The 23,088-nt window shown below is 43.8% G+C and overlaps 2 protein-coding genes across 9 annotated transcripts in view; one reads left to right on the plus strand and one right to left on the minus strand.

Annotated features, from left to right (window-relative positions):
• Positions 1–10,929, plus strand: part of PITPNM3 (PITPNM family member 3) — a 315,040-nt gene extending 304,111 nt beyond the window's left edge. For all 7 annotated transcript variants that reach the window (XM_067537998.1, XM_067538000.1, XM_067537997.1 and 4 more), the window contains 4 exons: positions 759–908; positions 1,843–2,026; positions 3,339–3,467; positions 4,305–10,929. In XM_067537998.1, the coding sequence (XP_067394099.1) occupies positions 759–908; positions 1,843–2,026; positions 3,339–3,467; positions 4,305–4,613 (772 nt within the window). In that variant the 3' untranslated portion in view covers positions 4,614–10,929. The remainder of the gene's footprint in view (positions 1–758; positions 909–1,842; positions 2,027–3,338; positions 3,468–4,304) is intronic.
• A 143-nt stretch (positions 10,930–11,072) lies between these two features.
• Positions 11,073–21,378, minus strand: PIMREG (PICALM interacting mitotic regulator). 2 transcript variants are annotated; one of them, XM_067538006.1, is made up of 6 exons: positions 21,242–21,378; positions 17,713–18,049; positions 16,488–16,840; positions 15,493–15,588; positions 14,021–14,067; positions 12,353–12,489 (listed from the first exon to the last, which is right to left on the minus strand). In XM_067538006.1, exons 2-5 carry the CDS (start codon positions 17,998–18,000, stop codon positions 14,037–14,039), a joined length of 768 nt encoding a protein of 255 aa, XP_067394107.1. In that variant the 5' UTR covers positions 18,001–18,049; positions 21,242–21,378; the 3' UTR covers positions 12,353–12,489; positions 14,021–14,036. The 2 variants fall into 2 exon arrangements, with proteins under 2 accessions (XP_067394106.1, XP_067394107.1); XM_067538005.1 differs by lacking the exon at positions 14,021–14,067 and having other exon boundaries at positions 11,073–12,489.
• Between the last annotated feature and the right edge of the window lie 1,710 nt (positions 21,379–23,088).

Here is a 23,088-nt window from a genome sequence, read left to right on the forward strand (position 1 = left end):
TGTCCCCCCTAGCTGTAACACTCACTGTGACAAAGGGGGAGGGCTTGACTCAAAGTTGCAGAGCAATAGGATTCATATAGCAGAAGGAGAAGGAAGTTGTGGAACCCCTGCACCCACCTGCCTTTTGCTGGTGTCCTAAGATCTGTACCCCAGTGAAAGAAAACTCCATGTGCCGAAGCTTGCAGCTGGCAGAGCCCTGCATGAGAAAAGCAATGTGGGGAAGTAGGCTCCTAGTATTGGAATTCCTCCCCTTTTGTGAATTGGTTAAACTCTTGTGGGCCCGAATTTTCAGCACAATACACAGGGACAAAGGCATGGGCAATTCCTGTCCATGTCTATTACATAATGAGGTTGACTTTTTGCACACATGCAGTGACACAAGGTGTACATCATTTCCCCCCCCCCCCATATAATTGTGCATATCCAATATTTTTAGACAACATAAAAAAATCCAGGCTAATTTCTATTTTTAAGCCTATGGGACTTCATTGTATTGTCAGTGATTTTTTTGGTTTGTTCTGCAGTGCTTTAATTGGATTTATGCAAATCTCACTGTTTTAGCCCAGCGCTCTTTGACGATTATCATCCAAAAGGGTCCCAGTGTCTTCACTTCTGGTTAAAACTGGAAAGAGGATAGTTAAGTCCCTTTAGACTTGTGGAGCCCTGAATGCCTTATTCCAGACAGCCGTCATTTCTGGTTTTCATTGCAACTCACAGAGTTTGAGTTCTGATGCTTTGCTTTGTTCCTCCTTCTCGAGGGGCGACCAGAGCAGTGCTCTGAGTTACCTGACCGTGCTTCCCCAGGGAATGGAGTGCGTGGTGTTCAGCATCGATGGCTCTTTTGCAGCGAGCGTCTCGATCATGGGGAGTGACCCCAAGGTTCGAGCTGGGGCAGTCGACGTTGTCCGGTAAGGGACACGGGCACATTTGCGTTTTTGGAGTCCCTGCCTCCTCCCTATGTTACAAAGGAGGGGGGGGGGGGGGAATCAAACTGGAAGGGAGAAATAACAGATTGCTCATAAAATGTATGGATTTTAAGGCCCAGACTTCTTTGCAGATGCATTTTTGTATCACTCAGACATCCAGCTTTCCCTGATGTGCATAGGAATTTACACATTTCAATAGCACTTAGATGTTTAACTTCAGGATTTGCATGGTAAATTGTGCCAACATGAGCAGGATGCCTCTGGGGAAAACGGATTAAAAGCATACGGAGTCAGTGGCTAGTTTCTCCATGTATTACTCTGCTTATCAAAAAGGGCGGTGAGTTTAGAAGGATTTTATACTATAATGAATGTTAATCAAGGGCATGCTGTACCTTCCCGCTTTAAAGTACTGACAGCAAGAGTTTTAAGAACCTCCTAATCCCTTCATTTAAGAAGTCAGTTAATGCTGACTGGGCAAAGAGGCGGTGTCTATCGTTTTAGACTCAGTGCCCCTCGAACCCTCCTGGAAATGGAGTGATGAGCATCAGTTTGTCAGGGTGCAATTCTGCTCTTGTTGAAGTCAAAGGCAAAATTCCCATCCATTTCAGAGACTGCAGGACTGGATCCCGTGTGCAGCATGTTTAAGATAAAATACATTTTGAAATGTCCCCGGTGTTTTCCACAACAATTTTTGTACAAGACTGCCTATTGCTCTTCCCCCATTTCCTTTGAGGCATACAAATTATTGCATGAATGCAACAGGATGTTAGCCATTAAAATCAGAAACCTGATTCCCACCCAGCTAGCCTTTTACCTGTTGAGAGATTATGCCTGGCTTTTCTTAAATTGTCTCCATGTTCAGCAAGATTAAAGTGGATAGTGACTTCCACGCTCTTGCTGCTTTTGCTTCCAACAGGCACTGGCAGGATCTGGGATACCTGATCATCTATATCACTGGCCGTCCTGATATGCAGAAGCAGAGAGTTGTCTCATGGTTATCTCAGCACAACTTTCCTCAAGGAATGATTTTCTTCTCAGATGGACTTGTTCATGACCCACTACGACAAAAAACTATTTTCCTCCGGAATCTAATGCAAGAGGTAATAGAGATTCTGTGTACATCTTGAATTTGTATGATCAGTTGCTGGAAAGTCAGATTTATATCGTTATTGCCAGGGCGGAGGTTCTCTCCCTCTTGGAAGGAAAATACCGTTGTCCATTACAAGGTATTCTGCTGTGTCTTGGTTTCCTTCCTGCCATTCACAGATGCAAAGGCTGCTTTGCCTTCTGAGGGTCCTGGAGCCAGGCTATTCATTTTGATGATGCATATAAATAAATCCAATAGTTATGAATAGTACAAGGTCAAATGTGGGTAGGCCAAGCAACTTATTGCCCCAGTTTAGGGGAATCCAGTCAACACCATGCCTGATAATGGCTGCATCCTTCCATTTGCTAACTGTATTAAATCTGAATAGTCAGGGAAAATCCAGGCTTGTGTTTTATTTGTGATAAGCCTCTGTATGGATTCTGGTCCTTCAAGCACCTTGCTGGGTGATGGAAGGATAAAGCTTGCTATGCAGCCACCTCCGCTGCAGAAACTGAAAGGTTTCTAGGTTCTACCACAATAGAAACATGAAATAATACTGATAGAATCCTGGACACAGAGAGTCTGGCTTCACAGCAAGGTGTAAAGGATAAAGGTGCCTGATGATTTTCAGTGCCCTGAACCTGGCAACTAAACCTTCACTTTTATAAGACAAACATGGAGTTCTCTTGGTTCACACTAAATTCCATTCCTTGTGCTGTGATCACATAAAATCCCCCAAAGCAAGATTGGAGATCTCTAAGGATCTTAGGTGCTCCAGGAAATGATGCTGGTGTCTTAGAATGAAACAGATACGGGCACATGGGTTATGTTGCTTTTGAGAACCTGGTCAGTCATGTTTGTATTTTGGATTCACATCTAATGGGAAAATGTGGCCTCATTTTCACTCGTATGGAAATCAGTGGAAGTTGGGGATGCGTAGCACCTCTGCAGATCAAACTTCCCAAGTATCCCCTGCTCATATATGGGCCTTTCAAATGGAAACAACATTAATGTTTATTGCATGTAATTCTTGTCCAGCTTCTAGAAATAGTTAGGCACCCACTCCTATTGGCTTTCACCCTAACCCAAGCAATTACTTAAAAAAAAAAACACACAACAAAAAACAAACATGCAATCATCTTGCCAATTCTATGGGCAAAGAAATCTGATGTTTCTTTTTAACAATGGAAGTTCAATTTGGGTCAGTAACATCAGTTTATCTGGCACTTCATTACCAAAAAAAAAAAAAAAGCTCTGAATGGCTATCCCACTGATCTTACAGCAGGCACGTGCAATTAAAACAATATTTGCCTTGTTTCTTTTAGTGCTACATCAAAATTTGCGCTGCGTATGGCTCAATGAAGGATATTTCCGTGTACAATGTTTTGGGTCTGTCACCTTCACAGATTTACATAGTGGGACGTCCGACAAAGAAATACCAGACTCAGTGTCAGGTATGTAACTCATGCTAAAGTGTCTTGTGGGGCATGCCCAGCAGATGAAGAGTGAAGAGAAATCTTGAGTGGGTCCAGGGCAGGCCCTAGGGAGGGAATTTCCATGCAAGAGTGAACAGCGAAGGAGAATGGGGCAAAGCGCTTTTAACATCTCACGAGTACAGGTTTATTGACAGCTGCACATACAGTGAATTGCTGAATGGCCACACAGAAAGAGCTAGTTAAGATACAGAGCTCTAAAGCCATAATATTAGCATCTTCTACCCATAGTGGTCCAAACCTAGTCACCCGCGTTCTTTGATCCAGATTGTAGTCACACTAAAGGGGGTCTCAGCTGTTGTTTTCTACCCCTCTAGGGCTTTCTTTTTATCCTTGTTCTGAATCTCATGCAGTTCTGTGGCTGAACTCATGGAGAAAGAATGTTACCCATTTGGGCCCTTCTTGTGCTTCAGTATGAAAGACAGATCCCAGAGGGGAACAGGACAATGCCCTCCTTACAGTTGAGTATGAGGAGATAAGTGCAAGTGCTAGAAAGGCCATTTTGTTCCCTTCACCACAGGGAGTCTGGCCTTTCATGCCATTTACTTAACTAGTTACACTGAAGTTGGAAGCATCACTTCAGAAAAGAGGCTGTTGTGAAGGAACCATAGCCATGACTGGCCAACATGCAATGCCTGTGGTTTAGCTGGCCTGAGAGCAGTGCATGCTGAATGCTTCTCCCCCACCCAGGATCCCTTCCAACCAGGCCAATTGCTCATTGAGGTGAAGTCTGCTCACTTGGTTGGTTGATTATTAGCAATGCATAGTACTTCTTTCTCTTTCCCTCCTCCATTTCAGTTCCTCAGCGCAGGTTATGCAGCGCACTTAGCCTCGCTGGAATTCAGTCTCCATTCGCGGCCCAAGAAGAACAACTCCCGAATGATCTTGAGGAAAGGAAGCTTTGGCCTGCACTCCCAGCCTGAGTTTCTGCGGAAAAGGACTCACCTTCGCAGGGCTATGTCTGTACAGCAGCCCGATCCACCTTCGGCAAACCCCAAACCAGAGCGTGCCCAGAGCCAGCCTGAATCAGATAAAGATCAGGAGAGGCATCTGCCCCCCATCGCCTGGGTTCGAGGTGGGGTCCATAAATTTGAGTCTGCGCCTTAGGAAACATGGAGGTGTAAGTCTTGGGTGCCCACCAATCAACCTGTAGGCATGCCTTGAAGATGGTATTTAGGCAGCTTCAACATAAGAGGTGGGGGAGAACACACCCCCAGAGGCTTCCTTGCTCTGGAATCTGCCTTCTTAAACCAAGCAGGGAACTTTGGTGGTTCCTCTTAACATACCTATTATAAAACTTAAAATCCAGATCTAAAACGATCTCAAGTGCTTAATATCAAAATTGCAAAATATGTCTTAGAAATTTTTTTTTACAAGACACATTATAAAATGTGCAATAAGAAAAAAGCTGTACAACAGGTTGATTTTACTCAATGCAAGATGCTTAAAAGAGTGACATCAGCAAATTAGGAGTACCTTAAAAAAAGCATAAGCAGGTAAAGAGGCTTACATTTTAAAACTGTAATGGTTGTGTCAATTGCTGCTGTACTCTTGAGAAAGTGTTACATACACAGAAGGGAAGTGCACGTCGAGTGGGATGCGGAAGGCAAAACTCTTTGGGTGCCTTAAACCCAAGACAATTTCCTTTGGCTTATGGTGTTGATGAATATGCATCAGCTCAAGTTCTGATCTGTACATCTTACAAGTGAGGTAGCTAGACTTAAAATACCCACTGGAGAAATCTACTTATGAACCAAATCATAAAGTTTAAATGTTTCATGTTTTTTTAAAAAAATCTCTTTACTGCAGTCTGAAGCAGAGATATTGTTGCTATGTACAAAGATCACACACTGTTTTCGTGGAGCTTGGTTCCTGTACCAATGTTTGAATTGCTTCAAGCAACAAAATGGGTTTAACCCTTTTGATATAAGACATGGATCCTAAGTAGGTAAGCTAAAGAAACCCTCTTTTACAGTGTATCCAGAATGTTACACTGGATGAAAATGACAGATTGTATAGTGGTCATTTTCCCCTTGTCACGGCTGTTTAGATTCTATGAAATTGTAGGTGCCAGTTAAAAGTACTAATTTTTAATTATCTAAAAATTCCATTTAGATTTTCTCAACTGAATTAGAAGGATCTGCTAGAGCTGGTAAGTGTGTGGGAATTGCCCTAAATATTCACATTTCAGAGGTAAATAGTGTAATCAGCTTCAGATAGAAGCAAAGAGACAGATCCTGGAAATTTTTACTCATCTGATAAGTTCCATTGAACTGAATTCAGTGGAACTACTAAGATGTTTCAGGATTGGGCCCTAACATAAGCATGTTTTCCAATCTGCACCAAAGTTGTAGGTGCTCTGGAAAACCTTTTCTTAAAGATTTAAAAACTGGTTTGTGAGCCTGGGAGAGTTTAAATTAAAGGCACCCTATTTTTCACGTCTCCTCTATGTTGGATGCAGGCTCAAGTGAGCGTATTGGTTATTGTGATATAGCATGTACAAGGAATGCTATCCGGAAACTACAATGAGGTAGTAGCAGGAAAACCTAAACTGCATTCTCTGCAGACTCCAAACTCCCAGAGACCTATGACACTTTCGGATGGCTGATTCCTGCCCAAAGCAGCAGCAAATTAGCTTTAGGAGTGGAGCACCTTAGGTAAATTTCTGTATCTTATTCTGTGGCAGAAATTCCAAAGTTACCGTTCTTTCGTATTACACTTGTCACCAGTCCACATGCAAAAATTTAGCTTCACGTTTCCTGAAAGATCCGCTATGTTAATTTTATTTTGAAATGCTTTCTCTTTTCCCTATTAAATTAAATTGGAGTGTTGAAGTTAAAATTAAGACACTAAATGTTTCGCAAGCTCACACTAGTTAGGATCGGGTACTTAAAAGTAGCTGGGTTTTTTATGTCCTTTGCTCAGTGTCTCCTTGGTGTCGGGTCATTTGGCCACAAAAGCTAAATGTAAGATCTCCAAGAATAGCACTTAAAAGTAGTTTGTAGGTTTACACGTATATTTCTGAGTAATGTCACAAGTCCTCTAAAAGACCGCACTTTAAATGCTAATGTGATCTGTCTTTGCTCTCTGTGTTGTTCTTATCAGATTGTCCCTACCGTGTCCCTCTCTTCCAACCTCTGCAGCAAGACTGAAATCACAGGCTGTAAAGCAGGGCCGAAATTAGCTCCCTGCACTAAACTGACTACTAGCATAAGCATGCATAGCTCCACAGACTTTAGTGCGGCCATGGCTGCTTATTCAGTGATGAATTTGGCTCTCTGCTGCTGCTCTAGGGGAAAGGAAAAGCAAGTAATAAGAGTGGTTGGTGCCTAGTCCTATCTGATGCATCTGTTCTGACTAACAGGTACCAACAAAAAAATGTCCTCACAACCTGCAGTAAAAAGCTTGCTCCAGTGATCTATAGCTAATCACTACTGGTTTATACATTCAACAGATTCCTTGCTTTTACTGTCCTTGGAGCAGTTTTATTTGCCTGGTGCTGTGGTGACTGGCCGATTTGTTTTAGGCTCTCTTCACTGCAAACTCTCTGGGATATAGTATTTTTCAGCTTACTCCAAGTTTAACAAGCAAGCGAGCCTAAGACTTTTCAGATTTGTCTGTTGAATTCCTACCTGTAAGCTGCCGGGCAGAGCTAAAGGTGACATTGCTTGTTTAGCTCAAAATTACATTTTTAAAGCAGCTGCGTGGTACAGCATGTACACTGCTGGTAATTATTGTGCCTGCTGTGCAATTCAAAGCTAGTGTTGCTTTAGCTAACGTCTACCTCTACCAGCCATGAGGCTTCCAAACCAATTATTCTGTATAGCTAATTCTCCTCTATATTTCAATCCCGGAGAGAGAACCTGATTCTTTCTAGAATGAGATCTAGTTAGAATTGTGTGCCCATCATTAAGGGAAATGAGCCTGAAAGCTCTAACAATGTGTTTTTAACTTGAATTTTTCATTAATACCTGGGTTTCTTGACTAGCAGCAATTGGTGCTGGCTTCCCATAACAGTATTATAATTTAAGCAGTGAAATAAGTGCTAGTCTGTGTACATGATTAGAATGTCAGCATTTTCGATGTTACTACATACAGTATTAGAATAATTAACTCCCCTACTTTCTTTCATGAGATACTGGGGCTCATGTGGCCTTAGCATAATTCCTATATTGCTTATTGCTCAGGGACTGAATGTTTTATCTTCTGCTCACTGGTCCTCCAGCTAAGCACCTTTGCGAACAATCCCACAACATATTCAGGTTAGAGGTTAATGTATCATACCAGCTGGAAACTGGTGTTCCAAAATTTCAGATGATTAAAGCACTGGGTTTTTTTTTTTCTGCTCTAGATACTAGTCACTAATCGTTTCAGGGGGGCTGAGCATAGCACTATGGTAAGAAGAATGATAGGAATAATATCCTGGAATCTCTCAATGACTTAGGGCTACAAACAGATGTTTTATGGAACTGGAAATTTGGGAACCCAGCTGTATATTCTGACCATATTAAAACTCACACCTACATTAGTCCCCCCCTTATGCTACCAGGGGTAGCTCTTTTTTGGATGTTGACCTAAATCCAATTATATTAAATTGTCAATCCCTCCTCTTAGGAAGAAGCAAATGCTTTAGGCAAGTCTTTAAACTTTGTCCAGATAGTTTATATGCCACGATTCAGCAGTGCAGACTTTCCTGATTCAGAGCCCTTTCAGTAAAGTGGAATTTCAAAATAGATTTGTCTTCATTCAGTTTTGCTAAAACTTTCACCAAAGGGGACCAGCTGTGCTTTTAAAAATGCTCGTTCATTATCAGATTGGGTTTAGGTAGTTTTCTGTTTGTATCATGTTACCACCAGATGTTCTTGCACACTCAACATTATCTTGGCTGTGATTTAAGACATCAATGGAAGTTTTGGGTGCTCACGGAACCCAGGTTGGGCCCATAAATAATTTCTGCACCTTAGTGCCTCCTGTCTGCTTGATATGGAAAAGCACAGTCTTCTGCCCAGGTAAACTGAGGGAGTAATTAGAAATGTAAAATGTATGGTCATATTCTAGGGAGGAGTCATCGCAGTCAAAGTTAAATGCACAAGTAAGGCAGGCTACGACTAGGAACACTTATTTCTCTGCCATGTTTATGGACCCAGTTTTTTATTACTGTAAAAAAAAAAATCAGTGATTAACTACCAGAGGTGGACTGTTATCTGAGCTATTGTGAAACGACACCTTCACAGCTGTGGTGTGTGTTGTGTGTGTGTGTATATTTACTGACTTCATAATCACTCAATGTGAAGTTTTGGTACAGCTTTCACAGCAAATTTGTAATCAATATGCATTTTTTACAATAGCTGTTGGGTCTATTTTGTTGTCCTGTTAGGTAAGTTGGGGGAAAAAAAAGTAGCATTGTAAAGCGTGCAGAATATTCCACAGACATGCATAGTAATGGTGATATGTCACTAAGAAATGTTCAAAGTACATGTTTGCCTACACTAGTGCTGGTGGAACAAAATCTTCTTGCTTGACCAAAGTATTCTTGTTTATTCTGTGGCATGTTTTATATCTATCCGGCCTACTATTTTGTTAGGTGTGAGAACTACACAGCATCCATTGTCCCTCTCTCTCACTGGGGTTCAAGAGTCAGCTGCCATTTTGATCTGGTTAGAGCATTAATCGTGTTGCATTCTCCAACTATTTAGTGTACACAGTCTTTTCCACACTGGAAAGACTTCAGACCACGGTATGAGTGAAAATATAGGGCTGCCTCCTCTTATTTGCCACTATTTTCAAAGTAGCTAGGGCCTTTTTCAGGGGTTATGGGGAGATAGAACAAGCAATAAGCTTAATTTGTTTGAACATGATGTCATTATGCAGTATTAGCTAAGATTGTTACACTTCTGTTGAAGGCTCACAGTCTCGTAGGGCGTACAAAGCACGTAAACAGCCCTTGCACCATTCAACAAGATGCCCTGCTTCCACTTTGCAAAAGTTTCCTGCACAGTGTGCCTATTTAAAAGCAAACTGGATTTGTTTAAAAACCACACTGCAGATTGCATGCAAAATGATCAAGAGCCTCTCTCCCCATAAGTAGGGTCCCAAGTAGGAAAAAACTGGCTATTAGTACTCCTTGTTTCTGAAACAACCTGCTTACATACAGCCAAAATTTTGTAAGAAAAGAAGCTTCTAAATCTATGAGCACAAGAGGCATTTAAAGTCTGAACGTAAAACAGTTGGTAAAGAACAAGACATCCCTGTAGTACAGCACTGAAAGCAATTTTTTCCTCTATCCAAACCCCAAGAAAATAAATAAGCAGCAAGTTGGTTTTACACTGACAACTAATAAGCTAAAGTGTTTACTAACAGAAGCAAGAAATGTGTTTACATTATGTGAGATCAGCTCATCCTCTAGCTTTTTCCTATTTAAGGGACTGAAAATTCTGAATGTCAGAATTTCCACCTGGTTATTCCCTTTGAGAAGTATGGTCCCTTTTCACTCTGCCTGGAACTGGTGCAGGCTTCAGTCCCCTTAATGCACAGATGTGAGCTTCTGACCTGCTAGGTCTGATCTCAGTCACCCTGGAAGCATAGCTCCTCCAGGGGAGATTGCCCCTGGGGTGAGTAGGGTAACTTGCTGATTTCCCAGACAAAGCTGCATGGAGCAGCCAGGGATCCTGCTTTGACAACGATGGAAGGGAGCTACTGGGGGGTTGGGGGTGGGTTAAGAATGAGAACAGACTTGGCACTCCCTTTTGGCTCAGATACATGAAAAGGGGATGATGATCTAGCCTGTAATTATTTTAAAATTTTACATTCTTTTAAAACTGGGCATGTGGTGGGAAGGGGTGGAAAAATTTGAGTTAGCCTCTCCTTATACAGAAAAGCATGGATCTCAGAGGGTAGGGACTGCTGAGTACGAACAAGCAGGCTTACATGTAAAATGGAAAAGAAAAGTTGTAAAGATTAACAAAGAAAAGTTAGGAAAATCTGTACATTTGAACTATTCAAAGATACTTTCCTGTCTAGACAGGATGTCAGATGGGTCAGGAATGGCAGTCTCATGGCAGAACCCCAACCCTAATGCATACTTATTTTTCTATTGACGTGGGAAAACAAAAAGTCTACTTATAACTGAATCCCTTGTGAGGAGACTTAAAATTGTATATGTTCTTTGAGTCTACGGTTTTACTAAGTGTATACTTTTAAATAGTGTGTCAGTGGGAAGGTTCTATCTATGGTGACAAATGTTTATATTTCATATGGCTGCCTTGTAAAAATTAAAAAAAATGTACAATAATGAATTTCTTAACAAATATGAACTAAAGGAGTCAGATTTTTACAACTGGTCTAGATTTTGATGTGAGCTGGTTTTTAAAATCTTATAAAAAGCTAGTCACTTAAATAAAAACCTTCTTTGCCTTTAAGTGGACAGCATTGTGGATTTTTCTTTGCTCATAATGCCTGGGGAGCTTTCCCACACCAATGCAAAGTGTTTAAAATAGTTACAATGCCAGGACAGAGCTGCTCAAAACTAACTGCGCCATTTGGTATCTACCCTGCATTTAGTCAAAACAGAGCGCTAAAGCCTCCCTTGATGTAAGGCAGGAATAGCCTGCTGAGCTTCGAGAATAAAAAGGAGATGGACAGAACCCACATTTTGGAATAGAGGGTCAAATCCTGCCCCTCAGCTACACACCTGGCTACTCCCCTTGATTTTAATTAGCCCAAATCCATATGATAGCATAAAAAGCCAAGGTTAGAAACACCTAGGGCCATTGCACAAAAGTATCAACATTTTAATGTTAGCAACAAATGTTTCTTCCAACTTTAATACATTAAACGGTTAGTGTCATCAGTTGTGTGAACATTTTCCAAGCGCACTATTTACCTCAGCAGTTGAGATGTCTTATAGCAGAAGCATGAAAGAGAAATGAAGCCCAGCTGTTAACAGTTCAGAATGAAACAGCTACATCAGCTAGGCAAACCCTGTGAACAGTATGGGGTCACACATTGTGACTTCAATTACATAGGCACATTCAGGAAAATTAATCTGAGTTAACCAAAGGTGTGAATTTAAAGTTGATTAAACAGTGTTAAATCCCTGTGTGGACACACACATTCAGAATTAAAGCTGTCTTGATTCTGTTTATCTTAATTTACTTTGGAAATATTAAATGCCATTGTCATGCTGGAGTAACTACAGAATTCCATGATTTCTAGTTACCCCCAGTGTCAACTTCAGTAACTGAAGTCATAGTCTGTGTGTTTTTGGCACACAGCATAAAGTCTTCAGAAGCACCCAAGGGATTTAGGCCACTAAATCCCATTGAAATTCAATTACATTTATGTACTTTGGAAAAGCCTAACCCTTGGTGCTTTTCTAGTTTCCAAAGCTCTGTAGAAACAAATCCTCAACATCACGAGTGAGCTGGAGGATGCAAGTATCCCTATTTCACAGATTAGGACACTGATGCTAAAGCCATGCAGTAGTATTTTGCCCAGCCCTAAAGATCAATTCATTAGCCTGTCTCATTTGAAGTATCTCATGGAAGTATCAGATGCTTGGGCTGGTTAAATGAGTTCAGTTTACTGTTCCATTGCTGAAAATCCCATAGGGGATTGTCAGGTGATACTCTTTTTAATATAATCCCTGAACCCTTGGAAGGAGAAATCTGAGAAGGAAGGAATAGGAATAAAAGGAAAGACCTGAGCTGAATTGAAAGGTAGTATAAAAATGGCTAATAGCTTATTCAAAGCACAAGCATTTAAATTCACAATAGACAACAGAAAATACACCCACCCAAGTCCCATATATACTTATAATCCTTCACCGGCTCACGAATTGTTAATACGGTTTAAGGCCATGTCTGTCCAAGTGCCAACCGCATGCTGGAGCCTCCTGAAAGAAGCTTGGGAGGGTTTCCGAGACCGACGCACAGCTTGCAAGTTTTGTACCATGAGATGCCGATAATTTGATATCGCTTGTTCTCTGCAGAGAATAAAGGAGTGCAATTAATACAAGAGAGTAATGGGCAGTTCAGTACACACAAGCTGCTGGATGAGAACAGGGCAGAAGTCAGGGAAAACGTGTGCCTGGTGTACTGAGTAGATTTTGTGAAGGCCATAAAATGTGACTGAAGTGAAACTTTTTAATCCACTACGGTGCGTGGTCAACACTAGCAGCAGACAGATTAAGCAGCCTGATACATAAGGTAAAAAGAACATTAATGGGAGGTGGTCTCATTTTGCTTAAACGTTTAACAAATGTCATAGGAACAAGGGATTGTTTACAACTAATGTAGCTTTTAGGTCAGTGGTTGTTCTGTGAAGGGTGAGGGAAACGGAGTTTAAAAATAAAAGCGCTATTGTCTATGCAAGTTTATCTGCACAGGGCCTATTTGGAGAAAAAAAAACTCCAGACTCCTACTCATGGCTATTGGTAGAATTAGTCTCTGCCTTAGAGCTGCTAAATATGGTATCCTCTACCAATATATTCAGTTGTAAAAGTGAGGGGCTTTTCCAACAGAAATACAGATCTTCAAAACCAGCAAGTGAGAGATACACACCCTCACCCTAAGTATGCAGTAAAGTGAAGTGAATTGCTAGTGTGTAAGTAGCATGCATTACCATTTAAAATGGCAAGTAACTTGCTGAGCCAGCTTGTAATTTAGTGGTTACAGTTCCCCCACTTCCTCCCATGCAATACTACAGGCAGTCACACCCCACTGTGTCTGTATTTGTTCCTAAGCCCACACCTGGAGCAAGTCATACTACCTTTTTCCCTTTAAATAAAAAAAAAAGTTCAGAGTACAAACCTTCAACACAATTGTACAACCATTTAAAGATGTCACAGTGCGCTTGCAGTGAAGATAATTTAAGCATTTAAGGAATTACCATAGCAAATCTGTTAATGGGAGGGTGTGGAGAAGTGACACTGAAGACAATGTTTAGAAATTTACAATGGAGAACCTTGCTTGTTCCAGATCCACTTATATGCAATTGCCATATTTAACATCAGCGAGATGATGTTAACTCCTGCTACTGAGGCAATATTGTCTTAACAGTTAGACATTAAGAATGGTAAAATGCACACAAAATTAGGCAAGTCAGAGTAACACTTTTCGGATACGTTTCAGTGTTAGTGAGTAACCAGTGAGAACTGAAGTGACGAAACATTAGTACCAGAAGCTTTCTGGTCAGGGGTGAGAAAAACAGCTATTTTGCACAGAAGTGAAACTGATGTTTCAGTGCAAACCCACAAGGTTTTAAGTGACCTATAATCCACCAGTTGAAGCTGGGTTGCTGGCTGCCCCTATTACAACTGCAGCTGAAAGAAGGATGCACAGCCCTGGTGATTGTGAGAAAGCATTAGTGGTTCCGCACAATAGTATGTTGTTGGTTTTTTAAGGTGCCCAATAAAGTTTTGTATATACTTGTTTGAACCAAACAGCAGTTTTTCTCCATTCAGCCACATGCAAGTGAATTAATTATATTCTAAACAAGTTTAAGAACAACTTTACCTGGTTGGTACTATCTTCAGTTACGAATGAGAGAAACTGTCATATCACTAACAGATGGAAGAATATTAGGAATGAGGCTTTAGTGAACTGAAATGGTTACAATCATTTAATTGACAAGACTGTTTCAGGACTTTTGGCAACTTGTGCTCACACCTGATCAGCAGAAAATGTGACCCATATGAAAAAAGATGATTGGGGTAGAAAGGAATAATTGAAATTCTGCAGGATTTCCATAAGCCTTTTTCTGGGGCAAGTTATCTAGAAAGCATGCAGTGCTAAGCTACATCCAAATGCTTTTGTTCTCTGCAAGATAGGGCCATGTACTCTAGATAGAGTCTCCTGATGTTGCAGAATTGGTAACCAGATCCACGTCGAACTAAGCTGGAAGTCTGAGGTTTAATTACAAGTGCTCTTTAAGAGGAACTTAAATTAAGAAGGTTTAGGAGATCACTGTGGCACCAAACTTTTTAATTTGAAAACTCTCACCACGCTCATTTTGAAGATGCTTATTCTAAATAAGGTAATTATTATAAAAACACAGCCAACTGCCACATTTAAAAAGCTAAATTAAGAACTAAAATTCTTGCACAGTAATTCTCTTATAAAAGAAAGGCTCCCACATCAAGACTTTTTCTTAGGGTTGGACAATAATAGTTACATAACAACTTTCTTATCTTGATGCCATTTCGATCAAGCCCATGACCCTCTGAACAATTCAGGCCTTTCAACTTGAAATCTAGTTAATTTCAAAGTGAGTTAGGAGCAGCTTCAGTGAATACACCTGTCTCCAAGTCACCCTGCCACTTTAACAGTTATTTCCCTTTTTTGATAGTGTTTTTCTTTCCCACGATTGTGTGTGGAACACCTTCCGCTAGAAAACTATGATACTGACTATACACTGTTGTCAAATGCACAAGCCAAATTAATCCAAGGTGTTACTTGGATCTGAATATTTTTAATATACTAGTGTGATTAAGCAGACTCAAGTTCCCCAAGTTTTCAGCCATCATTCAAAGAATCTTATTGACATGAAAATCAAGTGTCTATATGATGAGATTCTACAAAGCCTCCCTTGGCCTCGTTCTGGGCTATTAATCCAGCCACAACAGCTGCGAGGAGTTACCATGCAAGATACGGGATCAGAGGCTGAGAGTGGTGGAGAGGATTCTGATTTTACAGCACGCAGTATGTAATCATGGAGAATGTTTGTTACGGGCTTCGGTGGAGCTGCAAGCTAGCCTACAGATTTCTAACGATACAGAGTCTTAAAAGCAACGAGAGGCTGCCTTACAGTTAAGGCATTTCTACTGCCCTCATTCATCTTCATTATGAGCTGCAAGGATCATTTAATTTATATTTAGCAGTATCATTGACTCAAGATTGCAGCGGTGAATCTTTAGTTCTATCCTCTGCGGCACAGGTAGAATTAGAGAAGGGAAATGAACCTCTCCCCTGATCTCAAAATTACTTACCTCTCCTCTCTCACTATGACATCATCGAACACTTGAGAAAGACGTTTCAGCCGGCGAATTCCCATAGAGAGTGAATCTAACTCGCAGTCAAACTCTCTGAAGGGAGAAAGTAGTACAGTACGCAGTTACAGGATCCAAATATTACATAGGTGATCTAGCCCAGCCCCCTACCACTGCAAAAGTATCTTTACAGTATACACCCTAGTGGTCTGTCCAGTCAAATTTTAAGCCTCAAGAACCAGGGTTCTACTACTTACACAGCTCTGTATATCTCCGCATCCCAGTATTCAGCCCTAACTCCATCACATCATATCTAGAAAGGATGGTCTCATAGCTAAGGCACTGGACTGGGATCCAGCAGGTGTGCATTGAACTCCCAACTCTGACAGTCTTCACCTGTGACCTTGGGCAAGTCGTGATCTCTGTGCTTCATGAAATAACACTCCCCTCCCCTCCCTCCACAACCCTTTGTCAACTCTCTAGGGCAGGGGACCATCTTTATGTTTGTACAGCACCTAGCATAGTAGGAGCCCCAGTCATGGAGAAGGACCCTAGATATCACCACAATAGAAATAATAATTCTGGGAAATGCAGAGCCCACGAGGATGAATAGATATCTAAGTGATTGTTTACCAAACAAACAGCATCAGTGCACAATTTAGAAGATTAAAATTTCTTTAACTCACGCCAGACTGGAGCCAGCATAATTAATGACATGACGTAAACTTAATATCACCCTCCCACTAGGAGGTGGAGGGGGGAGCTTATTGTTCTCTCATCATGCAAAATTAAGTTTCCACAGCCTGGTTTTATGCAGAGCTTTCTCTCTCTCTAAATAGGGGCACGTAACAACTTTATTACCTTCCTAAACATTATAACAGCACAGTGTTTCAGCGGGAAAGATTAGTAGGGCTCAGCTGCAGCCGCTCATATAGCCAGACACTCTAGTCACAATAATAAAACAGCAATAAGCATTACAAATGACTGCAGCTTGCCTCTGTTTGCTGGCAGGCATAGGTGATGAATATGGGCTCTTTAGTGCCGCTGCTCTCCTTGATCTCCGGAGAGGGACAGTTTCCTTTCCAAGCCAATAAGAAAACCTCTTCCGTTCTTTCCCCACCAACTTCTTTGCAGAGCCGGATGACAGGGAAGCTCTCTTGCTGGACCCAGGGGTACATCTGGAACCGGACAGTGGGGTGGAGATAGTGGCCAGCCTATTTTTCCGACGAGGCGTTCGAGCTGGAGTGCTTCTCTTCTTAGCAGAGCTAGTGACACCACTTCTTGCAGAGGCTTTAGTTGGAGGGGTGACTAGACATTGCGTGCGGTTTCGGCAGGTCGTCTGTATTTTCTGCAAGGCAGACATAGCTAGGATTATGAATGGCTGAATGCAACCTGCCAGCTGAACAAAATCCAAGCACGTGAACACTCACTCTCAACCCCAGCTACAACTTTTAGAGCCAGGCTTAGACAAAGATGGATGCATGTCTGTCATTGCTGCTAGAGCCTTTCCTCCCTCTAGTAACACTGAACTAGAGCAGCATGCTTCCTTTGCCAATCCAGAACTAAATTCCAGGAGGCCCAGGGTTGCTATTCTGATATTTTTCCTTCCCACTCCAAACTAGAGCCGTGCAACCTACCCGAACCCAAAGGGACCTGACTATACACGTCCAGGTCAGGTCTGAAAACAGCCCAACACTCTCAGGGCCAAGTCAGGTAGTCTCGGATCATCTCCTCCTGCCCGTAGAGTTGGCACGGTGGCAGCTGTGCGCTCTGTGCCCTCCGCGCTGTAGGGTGAGGTGCTGATGAGTTACAGGGCCCTTCGCTCTGCAGCGCAGAGTGCAGCAAGGCAGCGGTGGCCAGTGGGAGAGGGACACGCAGCCACACTGACCCAGCAGGTAGGAGGAAGCCAGAGATGGAACACAAAGGCCCCCGAGCTCCCAGGACGAGGCAGCAGTGGCACTGACACAAGTTCAGTGGGGTGGGGGCGGGGAGAGAGAGAGGAGTGTTGAGTCTGAAAACAACTCAACACGCAGGCTTGGGTCAGCATTTGGCTAGTCGGGTTTAGGTCAGGCTTTAAAGATTAGACCAGTTCTCCACATGCAGTCTAATTAAGGCTGTACATTTTTAACAGCCCTGATCTTTATGGTATTATTAATCCTGAAAAACGAGACCAAGCTACGAACTGAATTGCCATCTACAGTACATGGCAAGGGTAAATACCTGGGACACTGTTCCAAAGGCATTCTTCGCTGTTCTTGTGATAGCCAGTAAGGTTTGTGGCTTCTGTTTCGCTTCCAGACTTTCCCACGTTGGATTCTCGTTGATGTTCATCTCTACTTGCTTTAAGGGCATTCGCTTCCTCAGAGACATGCGGAGGGTATTGAGAGCACTTGAAGAAGGCCTCTTTCTAAATTTGTCAGGCAGGGGGCTCTCATTCGCAAAGTCACCCAGTAGCTGTTGGTTCCTCCAGCCAACTGTAGCCCCAACACTTTGGAACACAGATGCCATTACTCTTCACTTCTCGGAGTATTCTTGCTTTTAAGAAGATCAGACAAAGCTGTGAAAAATTATGCAACAAATGAGAACACAGCCCCGACACAAATCAATCCAGACAATAAACATATCGCTCAGCGCATTCAACAGGTTAAGTTTGAAAGGACCCACACATTTCCCAAATCCCCGCCAAAAATATGAGACCAGCAAGAGTACCAGGCTGAGAAAGTTTCCATCCTAGATTCATTTAAACAGGAAATGGTGTCCATTTCTGTAGCTACACATGTTTTTTTAGAAGACTATCTGTTTATGGTTTGGTTTTTTCGGGACTTTCCCCAGGGACCTTATGCAGGACAAGTGGAAGACGAAATTGGTTAGAGCTCTGACAGCTAAAAGAAGTGCTTCATTACTAGCCAAACAATATTTGGGGCTTCTGGTTCTGTTCAGTGAAGTTGCCAGTCTTTCACACCACTCTGATTTTACATCCCTCCCTCCCACAGGCCCATTATCCCTCCATTTCCTATTGCCAGCTACTGACGTCAGCCCCTGTGAATCATGAGACCAAAGCTTACTATAAAAGACTGAAGATATGAATACCTGACTATCGCATGACTCTGTTATGTCACTCAGATTGAGATTATGTTTTACATTTGGAACATGGCTAATTAGATCAGTATACAATTTCCAGGAAAGTTTAGCACAGCTCCTGGTATCTCCCTTTTAAGCCACTAGCTGAAGGCTCACACTTAAGTCACAACTGCAGTAGGGTATGTACACATACACACACACAATGAAGAGGGAATGATGTTAGCAGCAGAAGAGATCTGTTACAGGTTATAGTATAGTTAACAGACAATGTATTCCTGTTTCTGTATAGTGGCTTGCTCAACATTATTTTTTGGGAAATAATCTTTAAATTACTTACTCTTGCTAATAAGCAATACACCCATGGTGAATTACTGAACTGTGTCAATTCATAAGGAAACCATTTCAGAAAAGCAAGGCGCTTGCATCCAAATGTGATCTGAGATAAAACTGACCTGGCTTTCTCAATACTCCATTGCACATTAATAAATGCACTGTAGTGTGTAAGCATAATGACATCTTAATGCAGGAGTTCTCCACTTTTTAAAAAATATGTTGCACATCTTAGTAAAGAGTTTCTTGTCGATATCGTCCTATCCATACACAGGTCTGCCGACAGGGCAGTGGGGGGGGGGGGGGGAAGGGGAGCAAAGGGGGCAATTGCCCAGGGACCAGGCAATTTTAAGATCACCCAGGCCACAGGCGGTGGGGTGAAAGCTTCCTGGTGGGGCAGCTGGCTCCTGGTCCTGCTTCTTCTGCCCATGTCCCCCGCCCTGCTCGCCATGTCTCTCCCCATCAGCCCACCTCCTCACTTGGCCCCTCTACTTTCATCCAGCCCCCCCTTTCTCTGCTTGTCCTCCCTGCAGCCGCATCCCCCCTCCCTGTTCACCCCCCATTACTCGCCACATGCATCCTTCCTCTCCGCCTGCCTCCACCACTATTGCTCACTGCATCCCTCCTCCCCTTCCAGCTGGTTATTTGGGGAAAGGAAGAGTGTGGAAGAGAGGAGGACGACCCAGGGATGGGAGGTGGAGGGATGCAGCAAGAGTGGAATGAGTGCAGGGCCATGGGCAGAAGGGACCGGGTGGGATTGTTCTGCCCTGGAGCCTGGAATTCCTGTCAGCAGGCCTGCCCATACACACTTTCCTGGACCGCCTCTCCTCCAGCAACAGGTCCTCATCGACTGCACTTATGTGAACCAGTAATAGCGGAAAAGCATTTAATATAGATTTAGCTTCTTTAAATGCAGTTTTACACATGGGAATGAAGCAACATCTGCACCATGTGACCAGTCAGCTCTCCAGAAACCTGTGCAAGCACTTCGAGGCCTCACTTCAGCAAGCCATTAAATCTTTGCCAAGAAGTGGTGAGGGACCAATTTATTGTGTGCAGTCCCACAGTGAAGTGTGAAGATGAGTGAAGTGCAGATCAAAGGGCCTCTCCCGTTATATTCTGATTCTCAAGGGGGATGGAAGAGTCATTGTCCCATGCTATGTTCTTTGCACAGTTGTCTGACCACACAGCAAGTTCACTTAAATTATAACCTGCTAGTAATAAAGCGTATTTATCTTATGAAACGTGTCATCTCTGGGTGTTAAAGACAATAATATACAGTTTCAAGTCACTTGATAAAATTTAACTTTGATTTTCCCCTGACAGTATCTTCATAGCTCTGGCTAAGTTCATGACCTACTCTCTTGCAGAATACACACTTCTGTACCCAGTGCTGTCTAACACAGCTGTGGCCCTGTGCATCAGTTCTTCTGTTATTGTTCACGGAGTGTCTTGCAACAAACAGACTTTAGGAAGTATAGTGAATACCAAGTACCCATCTTGGATGTCTTTTTACTGGAGTTCTCCTAGCCTATGCAGTCCCCACTGGATGCAGGCAACAAATAACCAACCCCACAGCTGTATCCCTCTGGGCTCGCACACATTCAGTCCCTCCATAATTTCAGTTATTTACAGTAGTGTTCAAAAATACCCTCAGAGGCGCACTGTCAGAGTTTAATGCCAGAAGGGAGCACCATATCATCTAGTCTAATCTGGAAAGTTTAGGCACAATCTGTGGCTGCCCCTGGGTGTGTGGGTCTCTCACTCTCACTCTCTCTCTCACACACACACACACACACACACACACCCTCTGAAGACCAAAACCAGGCAAGTAACTGAGCTCAGATGGCACCACCCCCGCGTTCAGAGCGCGCGGTGCCCTCTGCAGATGAAAAGTAGGTTCTGTCTCATTATCTCCCCATTGGGCAGAGAGGGAAACTGAGGCACGGCGCGGGACGTCACCCAGATGCAGGACCAGCCCGCCCAGCTCTCCTGAGCGCCAGGCCAGGGCCCTGGTCCCCTCTCGCCAGAGCCTGAGCAGGGGTAGGGCGTGGCTGGCAAATCCATTGTTCTCGCTCTGGACAGGGCCGGGCTGTGCGCGGCGGCGGGGCGGGAGCAGCCCGGGAGGGGGACTAGCAAACATCCCCGGCCGCCCCGCAGCGGCTGCTGGCGACACCGCTGTTGCCCGGGGGGGTGCAGGAGTCAGCCCCCCCCCCAGCAGCAGCCGGGCAGCCACAGGGCGGCAGCTTCCTCCCCCAAGAGCCCACAGCCCGCCCCGCGCCCACGGCCCAGCCCCGGGGAGGAAGCAAGCAGCGCTGCCGCCAGGCCCCGCACTCACCCCCCGGCCCCGCGCCTGCACCGCTGCCGCGCCGCGTCTCCCTCTCCGCCCCTGCCCGGCCCGCGAGCGCCTCTGGGTTCAAAATCGCGCGCTGCCTCCTCCCCGCGCTGCGATTGGCCGCCCGCCCTCGGCGCTCCTCCTCCCGCTGCCCGCTCGCGCTGGGAAAAGGGGCTGGGATGGGCCCCCCGGGACAGAGCTGACTCGATAGGCTGCAGCTGGGCGGAGCGGCTGGTGCAAGTTACTTAGGACAGTCACGGCCGCGCATTGCAGCCTGCCTGGGGTCGGGCTGGGTGTTGCATGGGCCAGCGCTGCAGTTTTAATTTCCACGGGGGGGGAGAGACAAGACTGGACAGGTCTGTGCGGGGGAAGCCTCCTTCCCACGTGCTGGTTAGTAGAAGTAGGGGGAGCAGATAGCAAGTGTGAAAAAGCCGGACAGAGGATGGGGAGAGGTTATAGGCATCTATATAAGACGGGGGGGGGGGGAAGCCCTGGACCTTGGGCTGTCCCTATAAAACCAGGAGGGCTGGTCACCCTATATCTAAGTGACACACCTAGAAAGTAAAAACAGGAAAGAACTAGCCCATCAGCTCAGGTTTCCCCTCCTGGCTTTTGGGTGTGGCTCCCTCAGGCAGGATGATCTTTGTAAGAGATAAAGCGAACCAAGGGTTGGCTCATTGGAAGATTGCACATTGCCTGCTTGCACTGAATCTAACTGAGTGGGGATTGCCGTCTGTCCTTTTTAAATAGCACTAGCCCCTAGTGATCCCCTAGTCACCTGCTCTTGGCCCAGCCTGTAGCACAAACACTAGTTTTCCCCTTCTACTTACACAAGTTCCCATTATCGGCAGGGCCTAGTTATGAATAATTAAGGACAACCATTAGCTGTTACAGACGTCTTCTGGACCTCACCCATTCAAATCAGCACCAGGACACTTGACTTGTTATCGCTGATCTGGCCCCATGCCTCAGACTAGCAATTGGGCTGGGGAGGGGAGATGGAGACATATTTTGAATAATTGAGCATAAATGCTCAGCTCTTAAATGCAGGGATCATGAAATTCCCTCTTTTATAAGAGCAGAGAGTATTAACACCACTGTCCTCACCAAACTCCAGTTTAGCGAGTTACAGTTCATACCTAAACACCCACTGCTCTTTCAGTTAGGGAAGAATTTATTTTATTCTTACCCATAAAATGGAACCAACCCACAGAATCTAAAGCAAAAACAAGATGCCTCTTACTAAGCTAGACTTCTCTCTCAAAGAGCAGATGAGGCATTAACTAGTTTTCACAAAAAGGCTACACAGCCTCCGGCTCTTCCCACACATGATACAACACTAATGTGACCAGACTACTAGGGGAAAAGGCGCTCACTTCATAGCTGGCATCTGACCACCTAATGAGGCCAGCTCCTCTCTCATTAGCCATCTTTCTACACCTGCAGAAGACTTGAGCAGGTGAATTAACTCTGTCTGCTGGCACTTCTGCACCCTGTCAAACCTTCTGGGCAGCATTGCTGTGCATTGTTAAATAATTGCTCTGTTTCACCCCCCAGAAGAAGCTATGCTTTAGAGACAAATGATGTGATCCCTGTTTAGCACGTTGCAATCATCCAATGTTTGTATAAAATGTAAGACCACTGTCGTCGTCATTAAGATTTCCTCTGCCCTTTCCCCAAACCTCCTCTGTGCCTACGTTTGTTGCAACCAAGAGTTGCATTTGACCTGGGCTCAAGATACAAGGGAGGTGAGATGGAATCTATCTGCACAGTGGGAGTTTGCTGTTTGCAAGGGTCGGAGGAGCCACACTTTAAAAAATCATGCAGAGGGAACACTGAAACAAAAACGA

The sequence above is a fragment of the Emydura macquarii genome, unplaced genomic scaffold (genome assembly GCF_026122565.2).
Source record: "Emydura macquarii macquarii isolate MOO-44397 ecotype Brisbane River unplaced genomic scaffold, CSIRO-AGI_Emac_v2 contig_450, whole genome shotgun sequence".
Classification (NCBI taxonomy): Eukaryota; Metazoa; Chordata; order Testudines; family Chelidae; genus Emydura; species Emydura macquarii.

Excerpts from the sequence above, each read along its gene's own strand:
- PIMREG (XM_067538005.1), bottom strand. The coding sequence starts at position 18,000 with ATGGCATCTGTGTTCCAAAGTGTTGGGGCTACAGTTGGCTGGAGGAAC. Across the intron at positions 16,841-17,712 it reads CCTTTGGAACAGTGTCCCAG|AAAATACAGACGACCTGCCG; the intron begins GTATTTACCCTT and ends TCTGCCTTGCAG. Across the intron at positions 12,490-15,492 it reads GTCATAGTGAGAGAGGAGAG|AGAACAAGCGATATCAAATT; the intron begins GTAAGTAATTTT and ends TATTCTCTGCAG.